At 44.7% G+C, this 23528-nt stretch overlaps 2 protein-coding genes across 3 annotated transcripts; one reads left to right on the forward strand and one right to left on the reverse strand.

Moving 5' to 3' along the window:
• ecsit (ECSIT signaling integrator) lies at nt 1-7613 on the forward strand. Of its 2 annotated transcripts, none has more exons than XM_083788770.1 (8): nt 1-118; nt 766-924; nt 1391-1826; nt 3523-3746; nt 4698-4755; nt 5085-5233; nt 5480-5585; nt 5943-7613. In XM_083788770.1, the coding sequence occupies exons 2-8, from the start codon at nt 787-789 to the stop codon at nt 6245-6247; spliced, it is 1416 nt and encodes a 471-aa protein (XP_083644896.1). In that variant the 5' UTR covers nt 1-118; nt 766-786; the 3' UTR covers nt 6248-7613. The 2 variants fall into 2 exon arrangements, with proteins under 2 accessions (XP_083644896.1, XP_083644897.1); XM_083788771.1 differs by having other exon boundaries at nt 1394-1826.
• A 758-nt stretch (nt 7614-8371) lies between these two features.
• LOC310875885 (uncharacterized protein) lies at nt 8372-22938 on the reverse strand. Its single transcript, XM_083789302.1, has 7 exons — nt 22814-22938; nt 17998-21788; nt 14713-15522; nt 13528-13577; nt 13369-13421; nt 12573-12905; nt 8372-10528 (listed from the first exon to the last, which is right to left on the reverse strand). The coding sequence occupies exons 2-7, from the start codon at nt 21550-21552 to the stop codon at nt 10512-10514; spliced, it is 4818 nt and encodes a 1605-aa protein (XP_083645428.1). The 5' UTR covers nt 21553-21788; nt 22814-22938; the 3' UTR covers nt 8372-10511.
• Nucleotides 22939-23528: the final 590 nt, after the last annotated feature.

Below are 23528 nucleotides of genomic sequence, written 5' to 3' on the forward strand. Positions count from 1 at the left end.
GGGAAGCTGAAAAGGTGTTGAACCACGACCGGTGTTGTCAAAATGGAGGTGCCCCTGTGTGAAGGAGACTCAATAAACCATGCAATAACATCATAAACAAACATTCTGTACGATCATGGTGAGTACTGGCTGCTGTGAGCTGTACACCATATTAAAACGCAAATTATAAACTTTGTATTGTGTTGGTTTCAATCGTTAAGCTTTTTTGGATCTGTTCTTGTGCTGGAAGCACATTAGCCCCTTAGCCCTCCAAGCAGAACCCAATGGTACTGAAGTTTCTGACATTTTGTTCGACAAAATTTCAGAAAAGCTTTATGTAGGGTCCCGAAAGGGGCTAATTAGCCCCTCTGCATTGGGTTCTGCTTGTAGGGCTAGAAGCACATTATCTGTGTCATGGTCTTGGTAGTAGATCAACAAATTACATCTTTGTATACACTTACTACACTTACTTTGTAACTACACTAACTGTAACGAAGGCTATGTGATAGTTTTGAATGTTGGTACTCCATATATGAATCCCACATTTCTAACTAACCTATCCAACGTATGACATCACAAACTCCATATTTCGACGTATTTGGTCTAGAGCGCCATATATGGAGCTGGAAGAGACATCTAAAGTATTCAACCTTCAAGTTCCTTGGCCAGCTCCTTCTGTACGACAGTATCTCTGCATTGTGGGATCTTCAGATCAGTTCCCTTGTATGTAGTGTTGTATATAATAACACTAACACTGCAATGCTCCGGTCATGCTCTGCCTCTCAGGGTCCATAAGATTGAACCAGCATGAATTGTGCTCGCTGCCTCTTGCGGCTCCAGAGTGTGGGGCTTGTGTCCCTGCATAATGCCAGCCGGATCAAGTCAAAGCAAGCCTCTGCGTCGGCCCTCACAAAGGCCCTACAGCTGTACTGCAAGGATGGACAGGTAAACATGAAGCAATGACCGTCACCGACAGGTGTATTATTGCTCTGAAGGAAGAACCGTGAGACAGCGGCTTTCGATTTGACAACTCTTTTATTTGCCAAATTGCCACGCAAAAGCAAACAACCAAATACTTTAAATATATAACACGGCTACATCCCCCATCACATTCATATAGTGTACAACAACAACGCAAATAAAGGTCTATTAACAATAACAATTTGGCATGCTGGGAATCCTTCCTCAAACACCATTTTTAAATGTTTTGTCTTTGAATGTTCTGATGAATTGAAAATGTAAACATTGTAAACAAGTCTTAGTGCTTTTTCCGGTTTTATCCTCTTGGCAGATTTGGCATTGAACTGTATTTTTCCTGAACTGTACCTATTCTACAAACTTGTTAATATAATGAAAATCAAACAATAAATCAATTATTCGATTAATCATTCCACTGAAATCTCACCCATAGCAGCTGAGGCGTTTCCACGGAAGCCCAGCATGCGCCAAGAGCCAGACAGTGCCCCCCCACCTTGGAGGAGGGGAGGAGGGCGGCGAGGAGGAGGAGGAGGGGAAGAAGAAGAAGAAGGACAAGTCGCTGGTCGCGTATGACGGCATCTTCGAGCGCGTGGCCAAGGACGTGAAGACCAAGGCCACCTTCAACAAGGCGGTGGACGTCTTCATCAAGAAGGACGTCCGGCGCCGCGGCCACGTGGAGTTCATCTACGCCGCCCTGAGCAAGATGGCCGACTTCGGCGTGGAGCGAGACCTGGCCGTGTACAACAGGCTGCTGGACGTGTTCCCCAAGGAGGTGTTTGTGCCCAGGAACTATATCCAGCGCATGTTCAACCACTACCCCCGGCAGCAGGAGTGTGCCGTGCAGGTGCTGGAGCAGATGGAGAATTATGGTACGTGTCCTTAACCCGTTTAGAGCGTAGGTGTGGAAACGTCATAGCTAATCTAGCCCAAACATTTAGATTCTCGTAGAGGTTTTTTTCGATTCTGACGAATCTCTCTACGAGAGTCTAAAAGATAACCCCGCCCCTAACGTCGAAAAGGTAACGTTTGTGCCTCAAAATCACTCTTACCTTGTACAAATGCAAAATCTAAGCTGCTTTAAATGTTGCCCCACTTGTTTGTGAGGTGTTCGGAATCAGATTAAACACCGCACAGGCTTATTTATCAATAAAAAAGGTATTTTAATCAACTCTGTCTCGGAATCTGGCTTTTCTCTCCATTGTAAATGCGCAAGAGAACCCTGGCCGCTAGGGGCGCGGGCAATATTCTGTTGCACCGTTTACCGCATTTACAATGGAGGATTCAGAAACGGAGTGGATTAAAATACTTTTTTTATTGAAAAATAAGCCTGTGCGGTGTTTAATCTGATTCCGAACACCTCACAAACAAGTGGGGCAACATTTAAAGCAGCTTAGATTTTGCATTTGTACAAGGTAAGAGTGATTTTGAGGCACAAACGTTACCTTTTCGACGTTAGGGGCGGGGTTATCTTTTAGACTCTCGTAGAGAGATTCGTCAGAATCGGAAAAAAACCTCTACGAGAATCTAAATGTTTGGGCTATAGCTAATCCAACCCAGCAACATTATCCCTCCCGGTTTTTGTACGGAACGGAAGTGGGGGCCTTTAACCCATTCTGACCTGAGATCAGATTCTAAAAATGTCTTCTACATCCTGACATCGATTTTTCAAAAAATAGCAGACCTACAAGCTCGTAGCGCGCCACTCGGTGGCGCGCTATGAGCTTGTAGATCTGCTATTTTTCAATAGCTAAAGCATAACATAATGCTAACACCAGAATGGGTTAAGAGTAAAAGCTACCATATCTGCACGGCACCCCGAGCTGCTATTTTGAAAGAAATCCAGGTGCTTATTGTGTTAATATGTGTTTGTGTCGAACCAATCATAATTGAGTCAATTGATTATGATTATACAAAATAATACATTTAAATAGAATAATCAATACTAAAACATCTTGTAGGACATGGGCTTACTTGGTTAATCAGACTTCTAGATTATAAAAGAAAATTGATAATAAAAATAATTGCTAAGAAAATAATCACCCCTAGTTTGCATTGGAGTATGGAGTGTGAACAATATTAATGTTTAGTTGTAGTAGTAGGGATATTTGCCGCACATCTTTAGCTGTATAGCATAGTTCAAGAATGTTTTAAAAATACTTTATTTACATATACAGTGAAAGATATACCGGTAAGGGTGAGTGAGTAGATGTAAGATCAATAACATAAGAGCCTGTAAGAGTGTGTTTACACAGGCAGTGTTTAAGATTATGTGATTTTAAAAGCAGGCCTTCAGGCAGGTTCATTCCAAAGTTGACAAAACCTTATCTCAAAAGTGGAGACCGTCTAGATTGATCAGAAGGATTTTACCCGGTTTCACTCTAGTGTCATGAAAGTAGTCTAACTATTATCCAGACAGAGCAGACCTTTGAAGGGAATCAATGCAGTCTTTAAATCAATTCTAAAACCTGAACCATTTAAAAGTATCACTCACGGATCTTTCTGCCTTGCTGTGCGTGCGTGCATGCGTGCGTGTGTGTGTGTGTGTGTGTGACTGTGTGTGTTCAGGTATCATGCCCAACGTGGAGACCAAAGTTCTGCTGGCTCAGATCTTTGGGGTGAAGGGCCACCCCTACAGGAAGTTCCAGCGCATCATGTACTGGTTCCCCAAGTTCAAGCACATAAACCCGTACCCTGTGCCCCATCAGCTGCACCAAGACCCGGTGGACCTGGCCCGCTTCAGCCTCACACGCATCGCTAACGACCTTGATGCCAAGGTCGTCGTTTACCAGGTACTGTGTGTGTGTGTGTGTGTGTTGTTTCTTAGCCCTGAATCTCATCTCATAGAGTTGAACAAAGATATTAACGGTATTCAATATTACCAACTGGAAAAAATGCAAATCTTTCGCCCAGTTATGACCACAGTACAGTGACACAGTGAGATCCAGTTGATCTCAACTCGATGTAAATCTGCATCACTGGGCCCCGTCATGTCTTTTCAAGCCAAGGACATTCTGTACAGTCTACTGACTCTACTCTATAGTGTCAAGAATAAGTATAACCCATTCTGACCTGAGATCAGATTCATCCGAGGTTTCCACCGGACACACACTGGTCTGATTAAACCCATTCTGACCTGAGATCAGATTCTAGAAATGTCAGTCGCTCTTCGATTTTTCAAAGATAGCAGACCTACAAGCTCGTATCGCGCCACTCGGTGGCGCGATATGAGCTTGTAGATCTGCTATTTTTCAATAGCTAAAGCATAACATGATGCCGACACCAAAATGGGTGCCCGGTCAGAATGGGATAAGAACAATATCATTGTTATGAAGAAGCCATCGCCATTCTGAAGTGAATGAATGAATGAAATACATTTTGTCTTGTCCTTGTCCAGATTATAAGACGCAAAAATATAATTATACAAAGTGTAATTAACTTCTTCTCGCTAACCGAGAGTTCAAGTCTGCAATGAATGAGTAAAAACACGTTTTGTAAAGTTTCGCCAGTTCCATTTTCCAGAACTAGTGGGCTAACACACAATGAACCCAGTATGCATAATTTGATGTTGTTTATAAGTTATAAGTGCCTTTTCACTGTAATTTGTTTAGATGCTCTGTCTCTGACATTTATCAGACTTTGTAATAATATGAACAATATCATGTTGGTATTAGTTCTGTGTTAATATGTAGATGTGCTGCCAGATGGAAGAGATAATCATGTTTCCATCTCTTCACGCGTAGATGCCGTGCACAGACGTCACCGAGTCAGGAGAGGAAGTCACACTTCCTCATATTGTCGGTAAGGAAGCATTACGTATCTAATGTACTGTATATACAGATACTGTATTATCAGTTACGGTTCTCGGAATATAATTTGGGGCCTGCTCAGGAGGTGGTAAGTAACGACCCTGAGTTCTGGGAACTCAGAACTTCCACTTCTAAAAAAGAAAACGAGCTGATCTTCAAGCTCACAGCGTGTCAGAATGCGCTGCAATGTGAGCTTGTAGCTATTTCTCTTTGAGTTTTTAAGTTCTGGAAGGTTCTGGGTTATCCATCATAGTCAAAAAGAGCCATTAGACTTGCATAAAAAAAATGTAATTCCTCTTCTGCTTCTCTGCCTGATGACAGGTATCCAAAGTCCTGACCAGATGGAGCTGCTAGCCAAACATAACTCCAGCAAGCCACTGTTTGTGGAAGGCCCCTTCCCTCTGTGGCTAAGGAAGACCTGTGTGTACTATTATATCCTCAGGGCAGACCCTCTGCCACCCGAGGAGAAGGTGGGGATAATTAGATAGCCTCCTCTTTTGTTCTTGTCATCCGAGTGGTGATGCATTTTTCATCTAATGCTTGATAGAGTATTGATGAGATTGTTTGCTCTTATTGCATGACCAATTCTCCATATTCAATGTTATTGCTTAACATGGGAGGAAGTCAACCCACATCAATGACAGCATCGATCTCGTACGAAACTACGAAATGGTCTTACCCGATTGTGTGTGTGTGTGTGTGTGTGTGTCTGTCAGGTGGAGGAGCCCTACGATCCAGAGAGGTGCTTTGACTATCCACTTCAGCTCGACCTGGACTTGGACCGTGACTTGGGAGAAGAAGAGACCTTTGATGTGGAGGATTGTAAGTTGTATATACTGAATCAATTCACTTCTGTGTTGGCATAATAAAACATTAGTTACTCATCAACATACAGGTCTTGGAGTCAATAAAAACCCACATGAGTAGCATTGCAGAGATGGTGGTTGAGGCATTTAGTGACTGGATTACCCAGCGTTGACCATACTCGCATAGTGGCCATTTAGTTATTTTAATGCATGGGAAATCACCATGTCCGCCATTGATATGATGTGCTTTGAAACCCGAAACCCATGACCCATGAAGCATGTTTACGCTCCTCTCTCTGCATTTTCTTTCCTGTAGTTCTACACCGTGCTATAATGTAACGGAACATTTACAGCGTTCTCCTTTCTTTTCCAGTGGACGAGGGTGCCGTGTTTGCCATGTGCATGACCAGCCAGGGAGACCAGGCCACGCTCAACCAGTGGATCTCGGGCCTGCAGCAGACCAACCACATACTGGGCCGTGTGCCCACCCTCTTCCGTCTTGAATCGGGACCCCGGGAGCTCCAGGGGGTGGCGGATCCTAACGCGGGCCACGGCTACCAGCCCGAGGCAGAGACAGACGATACCCATGAGGGCCGGGCGGAGCGGACGCAGCCGGTGGAAGTGATTGACATCACCGTGGAAGAGGAGCCACAGCGCAGCCGGGGGGTTAAGCAGTGAACCTTCCCAAGACTGTCAACTAGCACGGTGGTTCTCAAACGTTTTTCATGTCAAGGACCCCCAAATTGACACTCAATCGGCTCACAGACCCCCCATTTGAAAAGATATGCCAGGGTGGGACCGGCATAAGAGAAGATTTTTAACGGCTCTAGCAGTGATCTTCAACCTATTTTAATTTCAAGGACCCCCAGTTTGACATGCATTACGGAACCCCACGCAATGGTATTTCTATATCTGGGACCCCAATTTATATTGTAAAAATAATCCATTTTCATTTAACTCAGAGAGTGTACACTCTCCCATATTTGGTTCCTAACTTATTAGCTGGAGAGTGAAGACCCCCTGGAACTCCATCAAGGACCCCTGGGGGTCACCGGACCCCACTTTTTGAGAACCACTGAACTAGCAGACTCGGGTGGCATGGTTGATACCCGGAGAACATAATGGAGAAAACCAATGTGTTTACGTGGACGATACAGCTGAACTGTTATTTCTGTCAAGCATCACCGTCATGCAATGTATGAATTAGACTTGACTTTATCAGTGTGGGAAGCAATCAGATGAATCCATTGTCGGTCGTTGTTGCTATAGTCAACTCATGTCAGAGATTGTAATGAGAGTAAGCTGCAGTGAGTATAACTATAAATAGTAAATACTGTATAATTACTTTTGAAGATAGATAATGATGACGAGCACGATAATGGTCAAAGTCTCAATTATTTATTTAACGAATTCAAAGTCCTTAAAGGAGAATTCCATACTAAAAGGCTTTCTTACCTTTCTTTGTAGTTGTTACGTCCCCATCAAAGAGGTCCAGGTGTTATTTTGTGCAAAAGCTCCTCATTGGCTATTTCCCCTACCATAAGCCCTAAATGAATTGCATTGAATTGAATGGGATGTATGGGGTGTTGTGCTAATTCGCTTATTTCCATCGCTCAAATGTATATATTTTTTGTATATATCCTCTCTTCATGATGTAAATAATAACCCAAGTGGCACACTTTACTACTTATTTCGATGGAAATAAGCGAATTTGCACAACACCCCATACATCCCATTCAATTCAATGCAATTCATTTAGGGCTTATGGTAGGGGAAATAGCCAATAAGGAGCTTTTGCACAAAATAACACCTGGACCTCTTTGGTGGGGACGTAACAAGTACAAAGAAAGGTAAGAAAGCCTTTTAGTATGGAATTCTCCTTTAAGCCAAGCGGTATGGAGGGTCTTTGGAGAGGGCAAACTTTGGTTTGTTCCTCACCACACACACAGTGGGCTTGGGCTACTGCCCCATTGGTGAAGGCTGGCCAAGCAGGGGCCATGTCCAGTCCTGAACCTATTGGTCTCAATAAATGATTTTCACTGTCTTTTGTGGTCATACTGGTATATTCTATGGACATTTTGAAAGTGCCGTAACACTTAAAACTGTGAATGTGTGTGATAAGAAAGGACACAGATGTTTGTGTTTTGGGGGGGGGGGGGGGGGGCTCACCTCTCAGGTCTTGCTGGTGAACCATGCAATCTTTGCCTTCCCCTTCATGCTGCCCGTAGTCTGGATAACCCCTGGGCTGTGTTTGCTCAGTATACATTTGGTATGTAGGTTGGAAATCCAAGGTTGTTATTCCAAAACAAAACTATCTGAAAAGGAGTTGGTACAGTAAGGCCATAATTCTGCACGTGGTGAGAGACCCAGCAATTCACAGCCAATACATACAGTATGTACATACTGTAAGTGTAAGCAATGTAACACCTTGCTCGGCCTCAACTCAACCGGTCACAGAACCCTCCCTCAAGCCAGATGTGAACAATGCCATTTTGAAATAATGGTGGTAAATGGTTTCCATTATTCATATGCACATCGATTTGACGCCCACTGAATCATACTCTTATTTGACCATTACCAGACCTTAAAGGGAAACTTTTCAAACCTATCTTCATATTATTGGTCCTCACCAATGTTCATGATAAAATAGCACTTTTCTTTTTTTGAGTGGTGCAACCACTCCAAGGAACAGCTATGTCCAACTCCAAACCTATGTCACTAGGTTTCGAGTTTCAGTAGGGGTAAAAGTGGCAATGTTGTGCTAGAAAACAGAGATAGTGTTGCACTGTTGCCTGCTAATTACAGTGGGGGGGAGAGAGGGAGAGGTGTCTGCTAAATGCTAATTCCCCCACAGACACGTCAGACAGTAACTTTCATTTCTCGACCGTTTCGGACGTGGGGCGGCTCGCCGGAACCGGGCTGGCACCCTGCGTGCGTTCCTGTGGGTCTGGAAGTTCCGAGTTTTTCTACTCTCAGTCATAGGAGGGCTAGGCAGTTCAGAAACCCTTCTTCCAGTGACATTGTTTATAGGCATTTTCTTTTAGCATTGTACGTTTTCAGGAATAGAAAGTCTGCTTGGATCTAGCTTGGATCCCCATCGATGACGTCACTGGAAGACAGGTTTCTGAACTGCCCACAACCCTCCTGAGACAGGAAAGAATTTGTGCAATTTTCTCATTAACATTAGTGAGGACCAATTACATGAAGATATGTTGAAAAGTGAGCAAAAAGGGTACGGACAAACATGTGACATTTCAGTTTGATACTTATCCAACACGTACCCACCCTCACTCACTTTGTCGTTTTAATTATTCTATTGAGACATTTGAATAACAGTGCTATTTTATTTCGTGCCCCTACTGATTTTATCAGTGCAGTTACAATACATGTATTCAGTAAGCCCTAATCTTTTACCTTCACGTGAAGAGTGTTTCTCAATGTTAATCGCAACGTTATCTGTAAAAGCAGATTATTTCCTCTAGCTACCTTGAACTTCACCAACAATAAGTTCACCGTGGCAACCTCTTCCAAACGCTCAGACACATCTCCAGCCCCTTTCAGGGAAACAAGCATGATCTCAGACAGAAATTGGACAAATCAATGAAGCAAAAAAATAAGTGCCATTTGCACTGTAGTTACAAATGAGGCAAAAATGTATCCTTGGTGGCGTTGATACGTTTGCCTTTTTGGGGGGAAAGAGCTGCTGCAAAGCCTTCTCATTGAATCATAGAACCACTGCAAAAGGTACAAAAGGTTTATTAGTACCGAAAAGGCATTTGAACATTCCCTTTTAGCAGGTAAACAAGTAATCAAGTCAGAATTACATTCTTGTTGTAAGTTAAAATAGCTTGGTCAGTTTAGGATATTTACAATTTGTTATGTTTGTGTAGGCATGTTCTCTCTAGCAACATTTCTATCTCTGGCTCTGACTCTCAAAGCGTTGTGCTCAATAGGACATTTTTTCAGCATACAGGAGATCAAGATTTGATACAAAAACAAAGTGGAATGCATTCCTGACATAATGTGTAACATACAAATGTTCATCCATTTAACTACTCATGCAAGAAGGCCTTTGGATCATAAATATTCACTAATGAGATCTCTAACATGGAATAACTAGCTAAATATACCAACAATGTCATTGATTGTAATTGAGGGATTCAATAGATAAGGATTAAATAAAGTTAGATTTGCATTGGCTGATTGTTCAAAAAAAGAAAAAAAAAAGGGTAGAATAGTTCAATCGTACAGTAAAAGATTTGGCATTTCTCAACCACGTACAGTATGAGTATAATCGCATGTCATATTTACAGTGCAGAATGTTTATTTAAGGGTCAACATCATCACATGGCAAAGCTGATATGAATAGCTGGAGTATTTGTCATTCTTTAAATAGTTCAGAAAGTTACAGTGAAAAGGTAACTGAATACAAAATATCGTCAAAGGACAATAGCTAAAGTTCAGTGTTTTGAAGTACAGTATGGTGCATTACTGGCTACAAAAAAACATCTGCAAAACATTAGCATCAGAACCCCCAGGCATATACACAACACCCCCATGCAAAGACCCCCTAGCAAGGGAATAGAATGGTCTTGGACCTGAATACCAGCTTTTTTTCCATTATCATTTTGTGCAGTAAAAACTCTATACAAAACAAACATTGTAGGAATTGTCAGCATTTTTAAAATAATAAAAGTTTTTTTTTTTTAAGTATTGTGCGGTGTGTGTGTGTCCGTGTCTGTGTGTGTGTGGTAATTGAGGTAAAGTTTCTTTTGTTGGTGTGTGTGTGTTCCTGATACAGCATTCACTTTCAAGTTGACCTTCTATAAAAAAGGTGACCAGACTTACTGAAAATGTGTTTAATAAATAAGACAAAAAGGCAAGCCGACGGGTCTTTTTTTTCTCTTTTCCCGTCCAGAGTTCACTTACGGAGGTCTGACATTTAGTTCCTTTGTGCTTCTGAAAAACAGGCAGCAGGGGGGAAACATGAAAGTCAAAATGAAAATCAGATTGTTTGGCTGGTTTACATCAAGTTGAACTGCTCTAGTATTTAGGAAATACACGACCAAGCAAAAAGTAATGCAGATGCACATGTGGGGAAAATTAATCATCAAAAGCTAAAAGCCGACCATGCGCTAGCTGCCAAAATAAAAGCCGAAAAAGGGTGAACACTATAATGTTGCCCATAACAAGAACAGCATGCCACACCTACGTTTTCATACACGGTCATTTTATGATACAAAACTATAAATAAATACCACTAGAGTCGTACTCTGGCTCACTGTTTCTCAACATGGGGTCCAAATGGACCCTTATGGGTCTAAACCTAGGACAGTGTTCAAATTGAACCGGATGGACCCCATAAGATCGACCCGGATGGACCCTAAAGGCTCATATATAGTCTGGATTTTCGGCGGTGGGGTGACCACCAAACTACAACATGACGTCACGAGCCGCGGTGAAGAGCAAACCACCGCTCCAGCCCTTCTCTCTGTTTTTACTCACCACCGCTCAACGTTATTTCAGCTCCGGTGGTCAGCTCACCACCGGAGCGGTGGTCACCTCACCACTGAAAATCCAGACTATGAATAGGCCTTAAGACCCCTAAGAAATGTGTCACAAATATTTCACATCAAACAATTAATTTGGTGATGCGTCATTCATACATGATGCTTTCATTTGTGCTGAAAAATCTACCTTGTTTGGAGAAGTAATTGTAATCGCTGTGCAATATTCTCATTCTGTGTGGATGTAATTTAAATTATTGCAAATTATTCACATAATTAAACGCTCCCGGGATATCACGACCTTCAGAGTTAAATTAACGCATTTTGGTGTTTTAAGCATTACGTTATACTTTAGCTATTGAAAAATAGCAGATCTACAAGCTCATAGCTCACAAGCTACGAGCTTGTAGGTCTGCGATTTTTGAAAAGTCAAGAAAATGTGGTGCAAATCTTTGAATATATATTTCAGAGCGAACATTTTTAACTAAAATATTTGCTTCTGGGGGGTGACCGGAACTACATATTTTGAGATGGGGGGTCCGTGGCCCAATAGAGATAATTCTGGGGGTCCTTAACATGAAAAAGGTTGAGCACCACTGACACAGAAACATGGGTTTTTCAGAAAAATGTCGACCCCAGTCCAAAATGGGTTAACACGCCTCACTATGTAACTTTTGTTTAATTAATACAATGTCATTTTGTATGTTAATACAATATGACTTATTCAATTACAGTGGCTGTATTTGGTCTCCCTGCTCTTCTATCGAGACGTTCAGAATCAAAGGTCAAAGGTCAGGATCACCTAGACACAGGATCTGACATGGAGATCAGAATTTATCCCCCTAGCAAGGAGGCCGGCTCTATTAGCTCCATGGTAAAAATGCCAGCGCTTTCAATTCAAACAGAGTTCAAATCCGTTACATTTAGTGCCGCTTTATCAAATGGGAGGTCCACTCCATGGCCTAATGCCATTTCAATCCGGGGGTCCTTGGCAAATGTGGGGAATCAATGCTCTATAGCTGCCTTCCCTACCCTAATCCCTACCCTCATTTAAAACCGCTCTAAAAGACACTTTAGGCCCCATTTACAGTTTACACTGGCAGCCAAATCCAGCCTGAATCAGATCTGAGCCACATCCAGATTGTAATCCGATTTGTTTATGTGACTCATTTAACCCATTTTGGGGGCGGGAACCCCTTTTGTCAGGATTTAATAGAAGACATTTTGTAGAATCTAGTGTCAGGTCTAAATGGTGTTGGCATCATGTTGTGCTTTAGCTACTGAAAAATAGCAGATCTACAAGCTCATATCGCGCCACCGAGTGGCGCGATACGAGCTTGTAGGTCTGCTATTTTTGAAAAATCGAAGAACGACTGACATTTTTAGAATCTGATCTCGGGTCAGAATGGGTTCATCAGACGAGTGTGTGTCCGGCGGAAACCTCGTATGAATCTGATCTCAGGTCAGAATGGGTTAATAAACTATCCAACCGTTACCTGCCAGGGCGCCGCCGTGCTGCCGCAGCTGGCTGGTGAAGAAGCGCTCCCGCTGGGACACCTGCTCGTCGAAGGCCTCCAGGATGCGCCGGCGCTCCGGGGCGTCCAGGCCCAGCGTCTCCGGGTGGGCCTCCTCGATGTGGGCCCGCACCACCTGCGGGCTGTGCGAGTACTGCAGGTCGCCGCACACCATGCACACCAGCAGCTGGTTGAGCGGGTCGTGGTCCATGAGGTAGCGGTTCCGCCACACGCCGTCCGAGACGGGCCCGTCTTCGCTGCTGCTGTTGTTGTTGTTGTCGTCGTACTCCGAGAACAGCAGCTCGTCCGAGTCGTCTGAAGGAAAACACGCAGACAAAAAAGGACAATGACGCCCTCAATCAATCAATCGTCTATCTACACAGTAGTACACACTACACAGTGATACACATTTGATTTAATCATCTACACAGTGATAAAAGGATTTGGGGCTGTATTTTGCTTTTGTCTTAAGTACCAGGTCTTATTACCTAACTTGAGTAAACTAAAGACCTGGAGGCGTGATCAATGCCATTTGGCTATTCTGAGTGGCCAAAGAGCATTGATCACGCCTCCTCCTTTAGTTTACTCAAGTTAGGTAATAAGACCTGGTACTTAAGACACGCAAAATACAGCCCTTGGTGTATTCAAAATAAAAAGAAAGACATTTTTAAGTAGGGGACCAAGCATAGACCCTTGGAGAACCCCCGGTCAATGAAGTATGTAGGGAATACGTGGTTAAAGTGTGACCTAAAATTCAAAACAAAAGTTAACACCGCACCTTCCACTGGTGCATGGTAGCTGTAGTATCCTAGTTCGGCCTCCGAGGAAGTGCTGTGAAAGACAGGGTAAAGTTACGTTCACTCAGCGTCACGTATTTCAAGCCAATATTGAGCTTGAGAAGACAAAGACGTAACGCAAAGCAGTCACTGAGTCACACCTCATTTGCTGCTCAGAGTCCCCATAGGAGTGTTCCCACTGGCTAGAATCCTGCAGAGGTGACAGAGAAGAGGAAGGGATATGTCCGTGAGTTTGACGAAAACGTTTATAGCACAGCAATAATAATAATAACTTTCCATAGCAGTACCGTCCGTACACGCACGTTAAAACATTAAATGTTTTTGTTAAAAGTATATTATATATATATCCCATTCTGAACGGGAACCCATTTTGGTGTCAGCATCATGTCGTGCTTTAGCTATTTAAAAATAGCAGATCTACAAGCTCATATCGCGCCACCGAGTGGCGCGATACGAGCTTGTAGGTCTGCTATTTTTGAAAAATCGAAGAACGACTGTGACATTTTTAGAATCTGATCTCAGGTCAGAATGGGTTAATCAGACCAGTGTGTGTCCTGTGGAAACCTTGTATGATTCTGATCTCAGGTCAGAATGGGATATATATATATATATAGTACCTTTATCCAAAGTGCTTTACAGTGTGCAATACATTCACCCACTCACACATTCATACACCAAGAGTGGAGGCAGCCCTGAACGCACCTACAGTACCTGCTCACTGGGAGCAGTTAGTGGTTTAGTGTCCTGCAGCAGGACACTACATTATTATGCTAAACAGTTATTATTTAAATGCTAAACAGTTAAATCTCTACATTATGAATATTATGATAATTGTCACTGCTATTTAGAGTGTTCAGCTTCAGGCCAGAGGTGTAGTCCCCATCTCTCCAGCTCTTTAGCAAACACAAAATAGATTTTCAGGTGGGTCGCGACTCGCCAATTTAATAGAATCAGGAAGAGAGACAACCCATTTATCATCTTAAATGATATAGCGTTCCAGTTCCAATGTTGCCTGCCGCGCATTCCATGTATCCTGTATGAGATCTCGTGCATGAAATTGATATATTGACCTGAAAATGTATTTTCCGTTTATAGGAAAGAGCTAGAGAGACTCCCGTTACTGAACAAACACTCCAGGCGTGCGTGCGTGTGTAGAACAGTTGCCAAATAGCTCGACTCTATGACGTATAATTAGCCCATTTTAGGCGGGAACCCCTTTTGGTGTTTGCATTACGTTATGCTTTAGCTATTTAAAAATTGCAGATCTACAGGCTCGTAGCGCGCCACTCTCAGGTCAGAATGTGCTAGATCTCTCAAAGTCTTACCTCAGTCTTCATAGCCTGGTGCTGGCCCTGGGCCGGCAGGATGGGCTTCCAGTTGTTGGGGGCTCTCTTGTGGGACAGTTCTCTGTCCCGAATGGCCTTCCTGGCTCTCTGCTCTTTCTTCTTCACCCTCCAGTACTCGCGCTTCCTCCTCAGGAAGTCCTCCTCGGACTCCCCCGGAATGGGCTTCGGCGGAACCATGGTGCTGATGGGCACCAGCTTACCGGGAGACGATCCAAAACCCGGGGGAGTCTGAGGTCGAGGGCAGGGGATTTTTATGGGAGTGGACGTGCGAGAGGAAGCGTGTCCGAGGGGCTCGATGGGCTGCAGGTTCATGCTGGACAGCGGGTTGTCTGGGGGCGTGAGCACCGGGAGAGTCGGAGCCGTGTCTCTATCGGTCCTCTCTTGCACTTGAAGTGTCCACTTTCTGACCTTGGCCGGATTAGATGTGGTTTCCGGTTGGTTTTCGACCAATAATAGTCTGCCATCCATGTGGTTACTGAGCGGAGGGACAGTAGCGACACCACTTCGTATAGGAAGTGACGTAGCGTTGAAGGTGGGAGACGTCCGGAACGACTCGATGTCCTCCTGCTTGATGGGAGAGATGGACACACTGCTGACGGGGGGCTTGACCTGGAGCGTGTCCGGAGGCTGTCCAGCGTTGGAGGTAGTGGGGCTGACCACCAGGACAGTGGGGATGCTAGTCACTGCAGTAAGGGTCGCCGTGCTGGCCTTGACTTGGAGGGCTGGTCTGGAAGATGGACGGATGCCCTGAGCTGACTTTGCACTATTGAGGATGACTAGATTTGGAGTCTGAAAGACAAAGACAAGTTCGTTTTTCCAAACAAAATGACGTTGGGTTTTATTTTTTACGGTGACTGACACAGTCATGACAAGGTATAATAAATTTGCATTTATGTTACTATTCAGCAAGGCAATCTAATGAATCTCAATGACAATTTTACAACTGAGCAATATTTCACCTCAATGTTTGTGTTATGTTTTTTCAGAGCCTCTCCAAGTGAAACCCCCCCCCCCCCTCCCACCCTTGCTTAAACCCAGAGGGGTTGTGGTGTGATGATTCAGGTTTCAGGCTCAACAGTGGCCTTTAATGGTTACGTGATAAATAAACTTATTTTATTTATTAACCTTGCCCAACTAACAATTGCCCCTTCTGCTGGGTCAACTAACTGACTGAGACACAAACCTGCACTCTGACATAGAATAGCAGGTATCTATTTCAACCAGAACACCACAAATAATGTACACGGCATTATAAAAGAAAAGAACAATAAAATGTGTCTTGATTTAGTCGTCATTGCGCAACTCCCTTCAAGCTTGAGTATCAATTATAAAAATGAATGTCCTCCCTAGGGTTAATTTTGTTCTATTGCTCCCACTGCCACCGCCATCACAGTATTGGACTAAGAGTCATTCTGCTACTATCTAAATTTGTGTGGAATGGGAAACGCCCACGTCTCAAACTTTCCTTGTTACAGAGGGCCAGAGCGGGGTTACGTTCTTTTCAGAATTTATGTGATATTTTTTAACTTGCCTGGTAACTATTTTTTTTCTATTTACAACTGAGAACTGCCATGAGGACTTATGGGGTTCCATGGTAGACCCCCCCTTGCAATGCACCCTTTGCATAGTCTTATCTGTGATGTTAGATCAAGAGGTTTTGTTTCTACACTGTATGCTTTTTTATTAGAATCTAATTATGGGACCCTACCTGTTGATACTGTATGGAGGAATGACATGCCAAAATCTAGATCCAGATTGGAGCTGGGACACAGACAGTGTGGTCTAATGTTATGCTGTCTTCTAGGAATCCTGATCAACAAATTAATTTCAATTTTGTTCATCGAACATATTTGACCCCCCCCCCCCCCCCCCCCCCCCCCCCATAGATTATGTGCTATGAGGATTTTAAATATTCCCAACTGCACTTTCTGCGCTTTGAGTATATAGCTACATATGCACCTGCTTTTTGTAATATTTGGTTATGAGGTTTTGTTTCTGTGTATGTGTTTGTGTATTATATCTGTTGTACTGTCCATGTCATGTAAAATCATTGCTGTAAATGTTTTTGTTTGTATACAGGGCGCCATTGAAAAAGAGACCCTGGTATCAATTGATTCCCCTGAAATAAAGGTTTCAATCAATCAATCAATCAATATTCTTCCATATGGTTTGGGAGTGTCCAAGTGTTCTCACATTCTGGAATGTGGTTGCTGCTAAACTTTCAATACTTTTACAAATTAACATTACGCCCTCTCCGTCTTTATTTATTTAAAATTATGTATCCCAATTGCAATTAAATAATACCCGCATGCGCGTCAAAGATGCTGGCGTAACAGCGGCAAAGAAGATGGTTGCTAGCTACGCGTTGGAAACCTCCTCATACGCTTGACATTTCACCAATGGGCTTTAACCTTTTTAGATATCTGGAGATGTCAACGGCAAGGTTACATGGCGCAAAAGAGGAAAACAATAATATTTGGTCTAGCATTGCAGATATGGTCAAGGATATGATTTAGTCTTAATTATTTGATTTTGTGTTCCTTTTCTTTTGCTGTGTGTATGTGCATTACTTGTCTTGTTCTTGTGTTTTGGTTGAGCTATTTTGTCTCAAATAAAAAACATTTGATAACAAAAAAAAAGCATTATAAGAGAACACAAATGTAACTCAGAACGGTATTCACTGTAACTCACAATTGGTTACCGTAGTTACCTTTTTTGAGGGGTGCTAGCCCATCCAATGCTTGGCTTTCGAAATTACTTCTTATGGCAGCCAAGTCTATGGACTTGTAATGTTTGTTTGGAGCACTTTAATCAAAATCGTTTGCTAGGCCTATGGACCCATTTTGGGGCGGGAACCGCTTTTGGTGTTTTAAACATTATGTTGTAATTTAGCTATTGAAAAATTGTAGATCTACGAGCTCGTAAGTCTGCCGTTTTTGAAAAATCGTGAAAATATTTATTTCAGAAAAGTGGAGGATTTAGAAGATTGTTTTTAAATTTTGACGATGTCCTGTGACTGGTTTCGTTTTATACAATTCAATAACAACACACTGCAGTCATGTCTTGTAACGTACAGTATATAGTGGCAGTGAATCTGCAATGAATGAATGCCCCCCCCCCCCCCCCCCCACGTCATGTGGCAGCCATAGTGGGCGCCTCTCTTCACACAAGTGTGATTTTTCTATGACCTTTTATCTCTCATCTACCTCATACTTTCTAGTATATAGAGATGCCAATTAGGCATCTCCATGTGTGTCGACTCACCTGAGTGGCTTTTGGAGAGAGTCGCCTGTCACCGATCCGCTGTCCCCCTCCTTCTCCCTGGCTGGCCCTGGACTTCGCTCTCTGCTGTCTCTTCATCAGCCGCCAGTATTCCCTCTTCTTCTGCAGACTGTTCACGCCGCTCCCCTCTTTCATCCCAGGAGGTGGCTGATGTCGTTGTTGCTGGTGTTGCATTAGCTGAGAGTTGCTCCGTTCGTACCATTGACGCCGCTGTTCACACTGTTGATCCGAGGGCAGGTGGTGAAGCTTTGGGGGCTCTGGGAAGCAGCGTTGCTGATGGCCCACTCTTTTGGCCCTCAGACTCTGTGCCCGCCGGGTAGAGGATAAGACTACCGTGGAGGTACGCAGGTTTGAGGGCGTGTTCGATGAAGATTCTGAGAGGGACGCGGTGGACGAGGGCGGAGCTGAGATCTGGGGGGAGGCCTTGGGACGTTGGGGGCGCTCGGGTGCTGGGCAAACATTTCCCTGACAATTCTTGTTTTCAAAGCTGAGGTCAGCAGCCACGGAGATCTCGTTCTTTGAGTCTTCCCCCAGCACACAGGCCTCCGTTCCAACATCAGCCGGTTCACTTTTGCACTCGCTGACTGTGCTGAGCGTCTCCTCCAGAAGTTTCTTCATGGAGGCCACGGCGAGGAGCGTGGTGGCTTGGCTGTCGGCACTCTGGGCTGGGTCGGGCTCTGCCTGGGGTCCCAGGGAAGGTGGCGGTGGGGGTTTGAGATCTGGACAGATGGCTTGTTCTGGCTGAGAATTTAGGTCAACTGCTGGTGTCGAGTCTCTCTCTTGTTTTATCTCATCTGACTGCGGTGTGGTAGGCGCACGATGGGGAAGAGGTTGGATATTCACTGCATGGTTAGGAACATTTCTGCTTGGCATCATATTTACATTTTGAGCCTGTGTCAATTTCTGGATCCTCCTCCTTTGCAGGGCTGCACTGACCCTGGCTTGTAATACACCCTGCTTTAACCGAGTGGTGCGCACTGCCCTCTGCTCTCGTTTCTTCAACCTCCAATATTCCCTCTTTTTCGCCATCCTCTCTTCCTCCGTCAGCTCCGGATCCAGAGAGATCGCCACGAGTGATCGAGAGGGCTCGAGGCGGCCAGTGCTGGACACGGACATTTTCATGACGCATCCGCCCAAGCTCGGCCCCGTCGCACCGGAGAACGCACCCCGCGGCGCCGGAGGACGAGTGAGCTTGATTTGACCCGGACGCTGTACGATCAAGGGGGGAAAACTAGCAGCGGTTTTATTTGTGCTTTCAGGCTGGCTCCTCTGTCTGCTCAAGAGCAACCTCGGGGGCTTGTTTACTCTCTGGCCGGCGAGTGGAAAGGAGACCTTCACCTGGGCCGGCCGGAGTGGAGGCGGAGGCGGGTTTCGTCTCATGGAGTCTGATAACATCACACTGTAACTAGCATTACCTCCAGGCTTAGATTGATGATGATGACGATGTTGGAGCTGGGTTTGTGCAGTGACATCATAACTGAGCAGGTGTAGTCCTTCGGCGTTGATGGCCGCTATTGGATCTATCGGAACATGGGGGATATTAATGGTCACCGTGCCGTCCTCTTTGATGAACCCTCCGATTGTCTCGGAGGCGTGGGTGATGGTGCTTCCGGTCGGCTGCGTCACGATGTTGCAGGCCTCTGCCCTGGCTATCCTCATTTCCTGAAGTATATTCTGGTACCGCTTCACGCGTCTCATCGTCGAGTCCTTCTCCTTCAACTTGGACTTGACGTCCTCGGACTGCTTCGCTCGCTGCTCTCGCTTCTTGAGGCGCCAGTACTCGCGCCTCCTGGCCGCCGTCTGCTCTGGGCTCTCGTTGGGGTTGATCCTGGGAGGGCCCGGAGCGCTGAAGACCGCGGCGAGAGACGGAGAGCTCCCCCTGAAGCTTCTGTGGCCCAGGAAGCTCCTCTGGGTTTCAATGAATCCCCGTCTGCTCGTCCTACAGCGTGCCATTCCTCGATTAGTGTTATAGAATTGGAAGTGAAAGGGGAACTTCCTGCTCGTCTCGGCCGGTTGCTTCTCGACAACGTGAGGAGATGCGAGAGCTGCCTGCACGATCTTATCTACGTCTCTCTCTAGTTTCTCAACGGAATGAGGAGATGTGAGAGCTGCCTGCACCATCTCGTCTACGTCTGAACGTTTAATCTGAACTGCTTGTTGGTGACATGCAAGAGCTGTCCGTGTCATATTATCCACATGTGGGCTTTCTACTTTAATCTGGACTGCTTGAGCTGTCCCTGTCCTATTATCCACATGTGGGCTTTCTACTTTAATCTGGGCTGCCTGTTGAGTTTGCCCAGGTTTAAATGTCATTAGCGTAGGTGGTCGTAAACCATCATTCTCCTTCGTGACAGTTAAGCCAGCATGTTTAGGTGTGGAAACTGATACCCTGGTGTTCTTTAGCAGGCGTCCAGCATCTGTAAATGGTGTTTTAACCTTGGTTAAACAGGGTCTCTGCTGGCCTGCTCCTCTACCAGATGATAGAGAATGAGATGGAAGGCGTTCCAGGACTGCACTGCCCGGCTGGCCCATTCTGTGCACCGTCTGCTTCTGCGGCACCACGTCGGTGCTCTGCGTCCTCTCTCTAGTCTTAGCCAGCCACGCCGCGTGCCTCGCTCTCTGCTCTCGCTTCTTGGTGCGCCACAGCTCTCGGCGCTTGGCCGCCCTTTCCTCCTCAGACGCTGGAGCATCCTGCAGGTTGCCAATGCCAGTGGGCTTCTTGGTGGTGGTGACCGAGGCACTCTTTCTTCCTAATTGAGGTTTTGCGTTGGCGGCGGGCCTGCCCTCTGCTTTGAAAGGAACAGGGGAGCACAAAGAAGACACGAGCATCACGCCTGTGGCAACGCTGGTGGTTAAAGGTTCGGATTGAATGCAGACGGCGGCTTGTGCCACAGGCTGTGCTTTGGGCATCGACACGCCCTGCACAACCACGTGCCTTTGTTGCGGTGTCACTTTGGAGGAGCTGCCGTTGATAATAGTCACTTTGCCCTGTGGCTGGCATGGTGCAGAGTTGGGGGGTTGCACCATCATCACCCTGACTGGAGGCACTGGGGAGGGACTGCCGAGCAGAGCTCGGCTGGGTTTGGATGAGGTAATGGATCTGCTCACTAGACCGCCTGTCGATAGGCATCTATCATCTATCACTACGTTCACCAAGGCAGATTTAACCTTTTTGCTCTGACTGTTTTCCACTGAGATGATCTTACTCACTCCATTTCTACTAGACGCTGGAGATATATTAACTTTTGGGGGGCCATAGCTTTTCTGCAGTGGGGTTGAAGAGACAGTCACAGAACTTGATAAACTGGAACACGATACCAAAGAGACATGTCTGGGTTGTTGAGATCTTTCCTCTTGCGTGGCTTGTTGTCCCTGCGCCCGCCTACTCCCCGACAGCCGGGCCCGCTGCTCTCGTTTCTTGGTTCGCCAGTATTCCCTCTTATTGGCGAGGGTGGCATCATCAAACTCTGAGGCGGGTCTGTAGCGCTGCTGGGATATTAAACTGCGATTCTCCTCTTTGCATTTTGTGGGTGGCATGCTCCTGGTCGCTTGTACAGCCCTGCCAGCTCTTACCCTAAAACAACAACAGGAAGCTCTTCATTCGTCCATTCAATTCAGTTCATCTCCTCAGTGCTAGTCAGTCCAGCATTCTCCAGGGGAAAGTGCAGTCCACTTACATGTTGTGAGCTCAACACATTGTGTTGTAATAGATGTTTTCGCTCTGCCCAGCCAGCTGCCAAATCTCTCAGACATCACATCAGCATGGAGAAGTTCTGCGGGAGGAGTAATACATATATTTTATATAGGCTAGTGCTTTCTTGAGCCATTGCAACAAATGCTTCAAAGAAATGTGGATGTTGGTGTAGACTAGGTTTAAATTATTTAAATTGTATACAAATCTAAAGCTAAATCTCTGTTATTTTCTCATGCATAATTTAGTGCTATTAAAGAAGCAATACATGCAGATTAATAATCTTGCATATTAAGAGCTAATGAGATTAGCTCTTAATATGCAAGCACGTTTACAGTATATATTCAGCAGTCATATAGGCTATAATATAGTCGGCTACAGTACCCCTAGTCATAAATGGTAAGACAAAACGTTTAACAAATATCAAAAACCCGATTTCGCATCTAGGCCTATATGTAATTCAACATTTTGTGTTGAATCCGTTGAAACACCTACGTGTGACAACAGAAAACGGCATAGAAATGCACGCACCGCGGAGCTTCACCACAAATCAACGTTTCAATTTATGGTAGTCGAATATTGTTCGTACACGGTTGGAGATACTGGTCTTTATCAGTGTCACAAAACGAGCACATTTGATGTAAAAACAAACACATAATGCAGCCAAAATGTGTGTTTAAGTAGCGGCATGTTCTACAACCAACCAGGAAGGGAAGGAAGCAGAATGACACTGTTCCTTTAAACCTGTCCCTTTCTATCACAAATTATATCTGTCGAGAGAGCCATTTTTCATTCTTTATTCTATTTACGTTTGATTACAACGGCAATGTAAGCACAACCAGCCGTTGGGCAAATGGGAAACATATGCATAAAAACTGATTTATTTTGATACGTTTGAGCGTAAATCGTGCCTAAAAGCGCTGTCTCCGGCGCACACACACACAATGGACAAGAAGATCTTCCTCCTCTGTGTGTCCACACGGACTGGCGTCTGTCTGTGTCTGCTATGTCTGTCTAAATGAGACCCAAAATACCCCGTAAAGGCGAGCTCACATCAACGCGGTACGCCCGAAAACATGTGGAAAAAAACCATGCACACGCATTTACCTTTTTAGTTACCACCTAACTTTCCGGGACAGTTTGTGGAGGGTTTTGGAAATGGACAGTCTCTGCCAGGACACTGCAGCTACTTTCCGCCAGGCAGGCAGCCTTTTCTCTCTCTCCCTCTCTGGTGTAGCTGCCTTGACAACGCAGTGAAAAGTACCAGGATGTGGGACCTGTGTGTGTGTGTGTGTGTGTGTGTGTGTGTGTATAAACTGCGTGGCGTGGACATATACAATACTATTTACTACCGTGTCGACCAGGGGCCCTGTTTATTACAAAATGCATAGACAATGACCTGAGAATAACCGGGAGAAAACGACGACTACTACTGATAGCTGCTCATTTGTGAGTTCATTTAGGCTTTTTATGCACACAGCATAATAGCATAGGCTCAGAATGAGACAAATGCTACACCTCACAGTAAATTGTTCTTCTAAATATATTTGTGATTGATACACTAAAACCGAGCACACGTTTGTATGAATTAAATACGGTCAAATCATTGCAGACTATTTACTATTCAGTTAATTGCAGCAAGCATGTTGTTGTTCCAAGTTGGAACATTTGGACAAAGGTCCATTGATTTATTATGTTGTTTTAAAAAGTTGGCCTAGATTGGCTTTTGGAGATTTGTTTAGAATCGTTATGATTCAATGTAAAGGCATATCTCTATGATAGATGGACAATCCATTTGGTTGTTTTCATCATCATGCTCTGC

Source organism: Protomyctophum parallelum (genome assembly GCF_964188405.1).
Source record: "Protomyctophum parallelum genome assembly, chromosome: 18".
Classification (NCBI taxonomy): domain Eukaryota; kingdom Metazoa; phylum Chordata; class Actinopteri; order Myctophiformes; family Myctophidae; genus Protomyctophum; species Protomyctophum parallelum.

Coding starts and splice junctions, on each gene's coding strand:
- ecsit (XM_083788770.1), top strand. CDS start 787: ATGAATTGTGCTCGCTGCCTCTTGCGGCTCCAGAGTGTGGGGCTTGTG. Junction 925..1,390: donor TGTACTGCAAGGATGGACAG/GTAAACATGAAG, acceptor TCTCACCCATAG/CAGCTGAGGCGTTTCCACGG. Junction 5,234..5,479: donor CTCTGCCACCCGAGGAGAAG/GTGGGGATAATT, acceptor TGTGTCTGTCAG/GTGGAGGAGCCCTACGATCC.
- LOC310875885 (XM_083789302.1), bottom strand. CDS start 21,552: ATGCCACCCACAAAATGCAAAGAGGAGAATCGCAGTTTAATATCCCAG. Junction 15,523..17,997: donor TCTCTCCAAAAGCCACTCAG/GTGAGTCGACAC, acceptor TTTGTCTTTCAG/ACTCCAAATCTAGTCATCCT. Junction 13,578..14,712: donor ACCAGGCTATGAAGACTGAG/GTAAGACTTTGA, acceptor TCACCTCTGCAG/GATTCTAGCCAGTGGGAACA.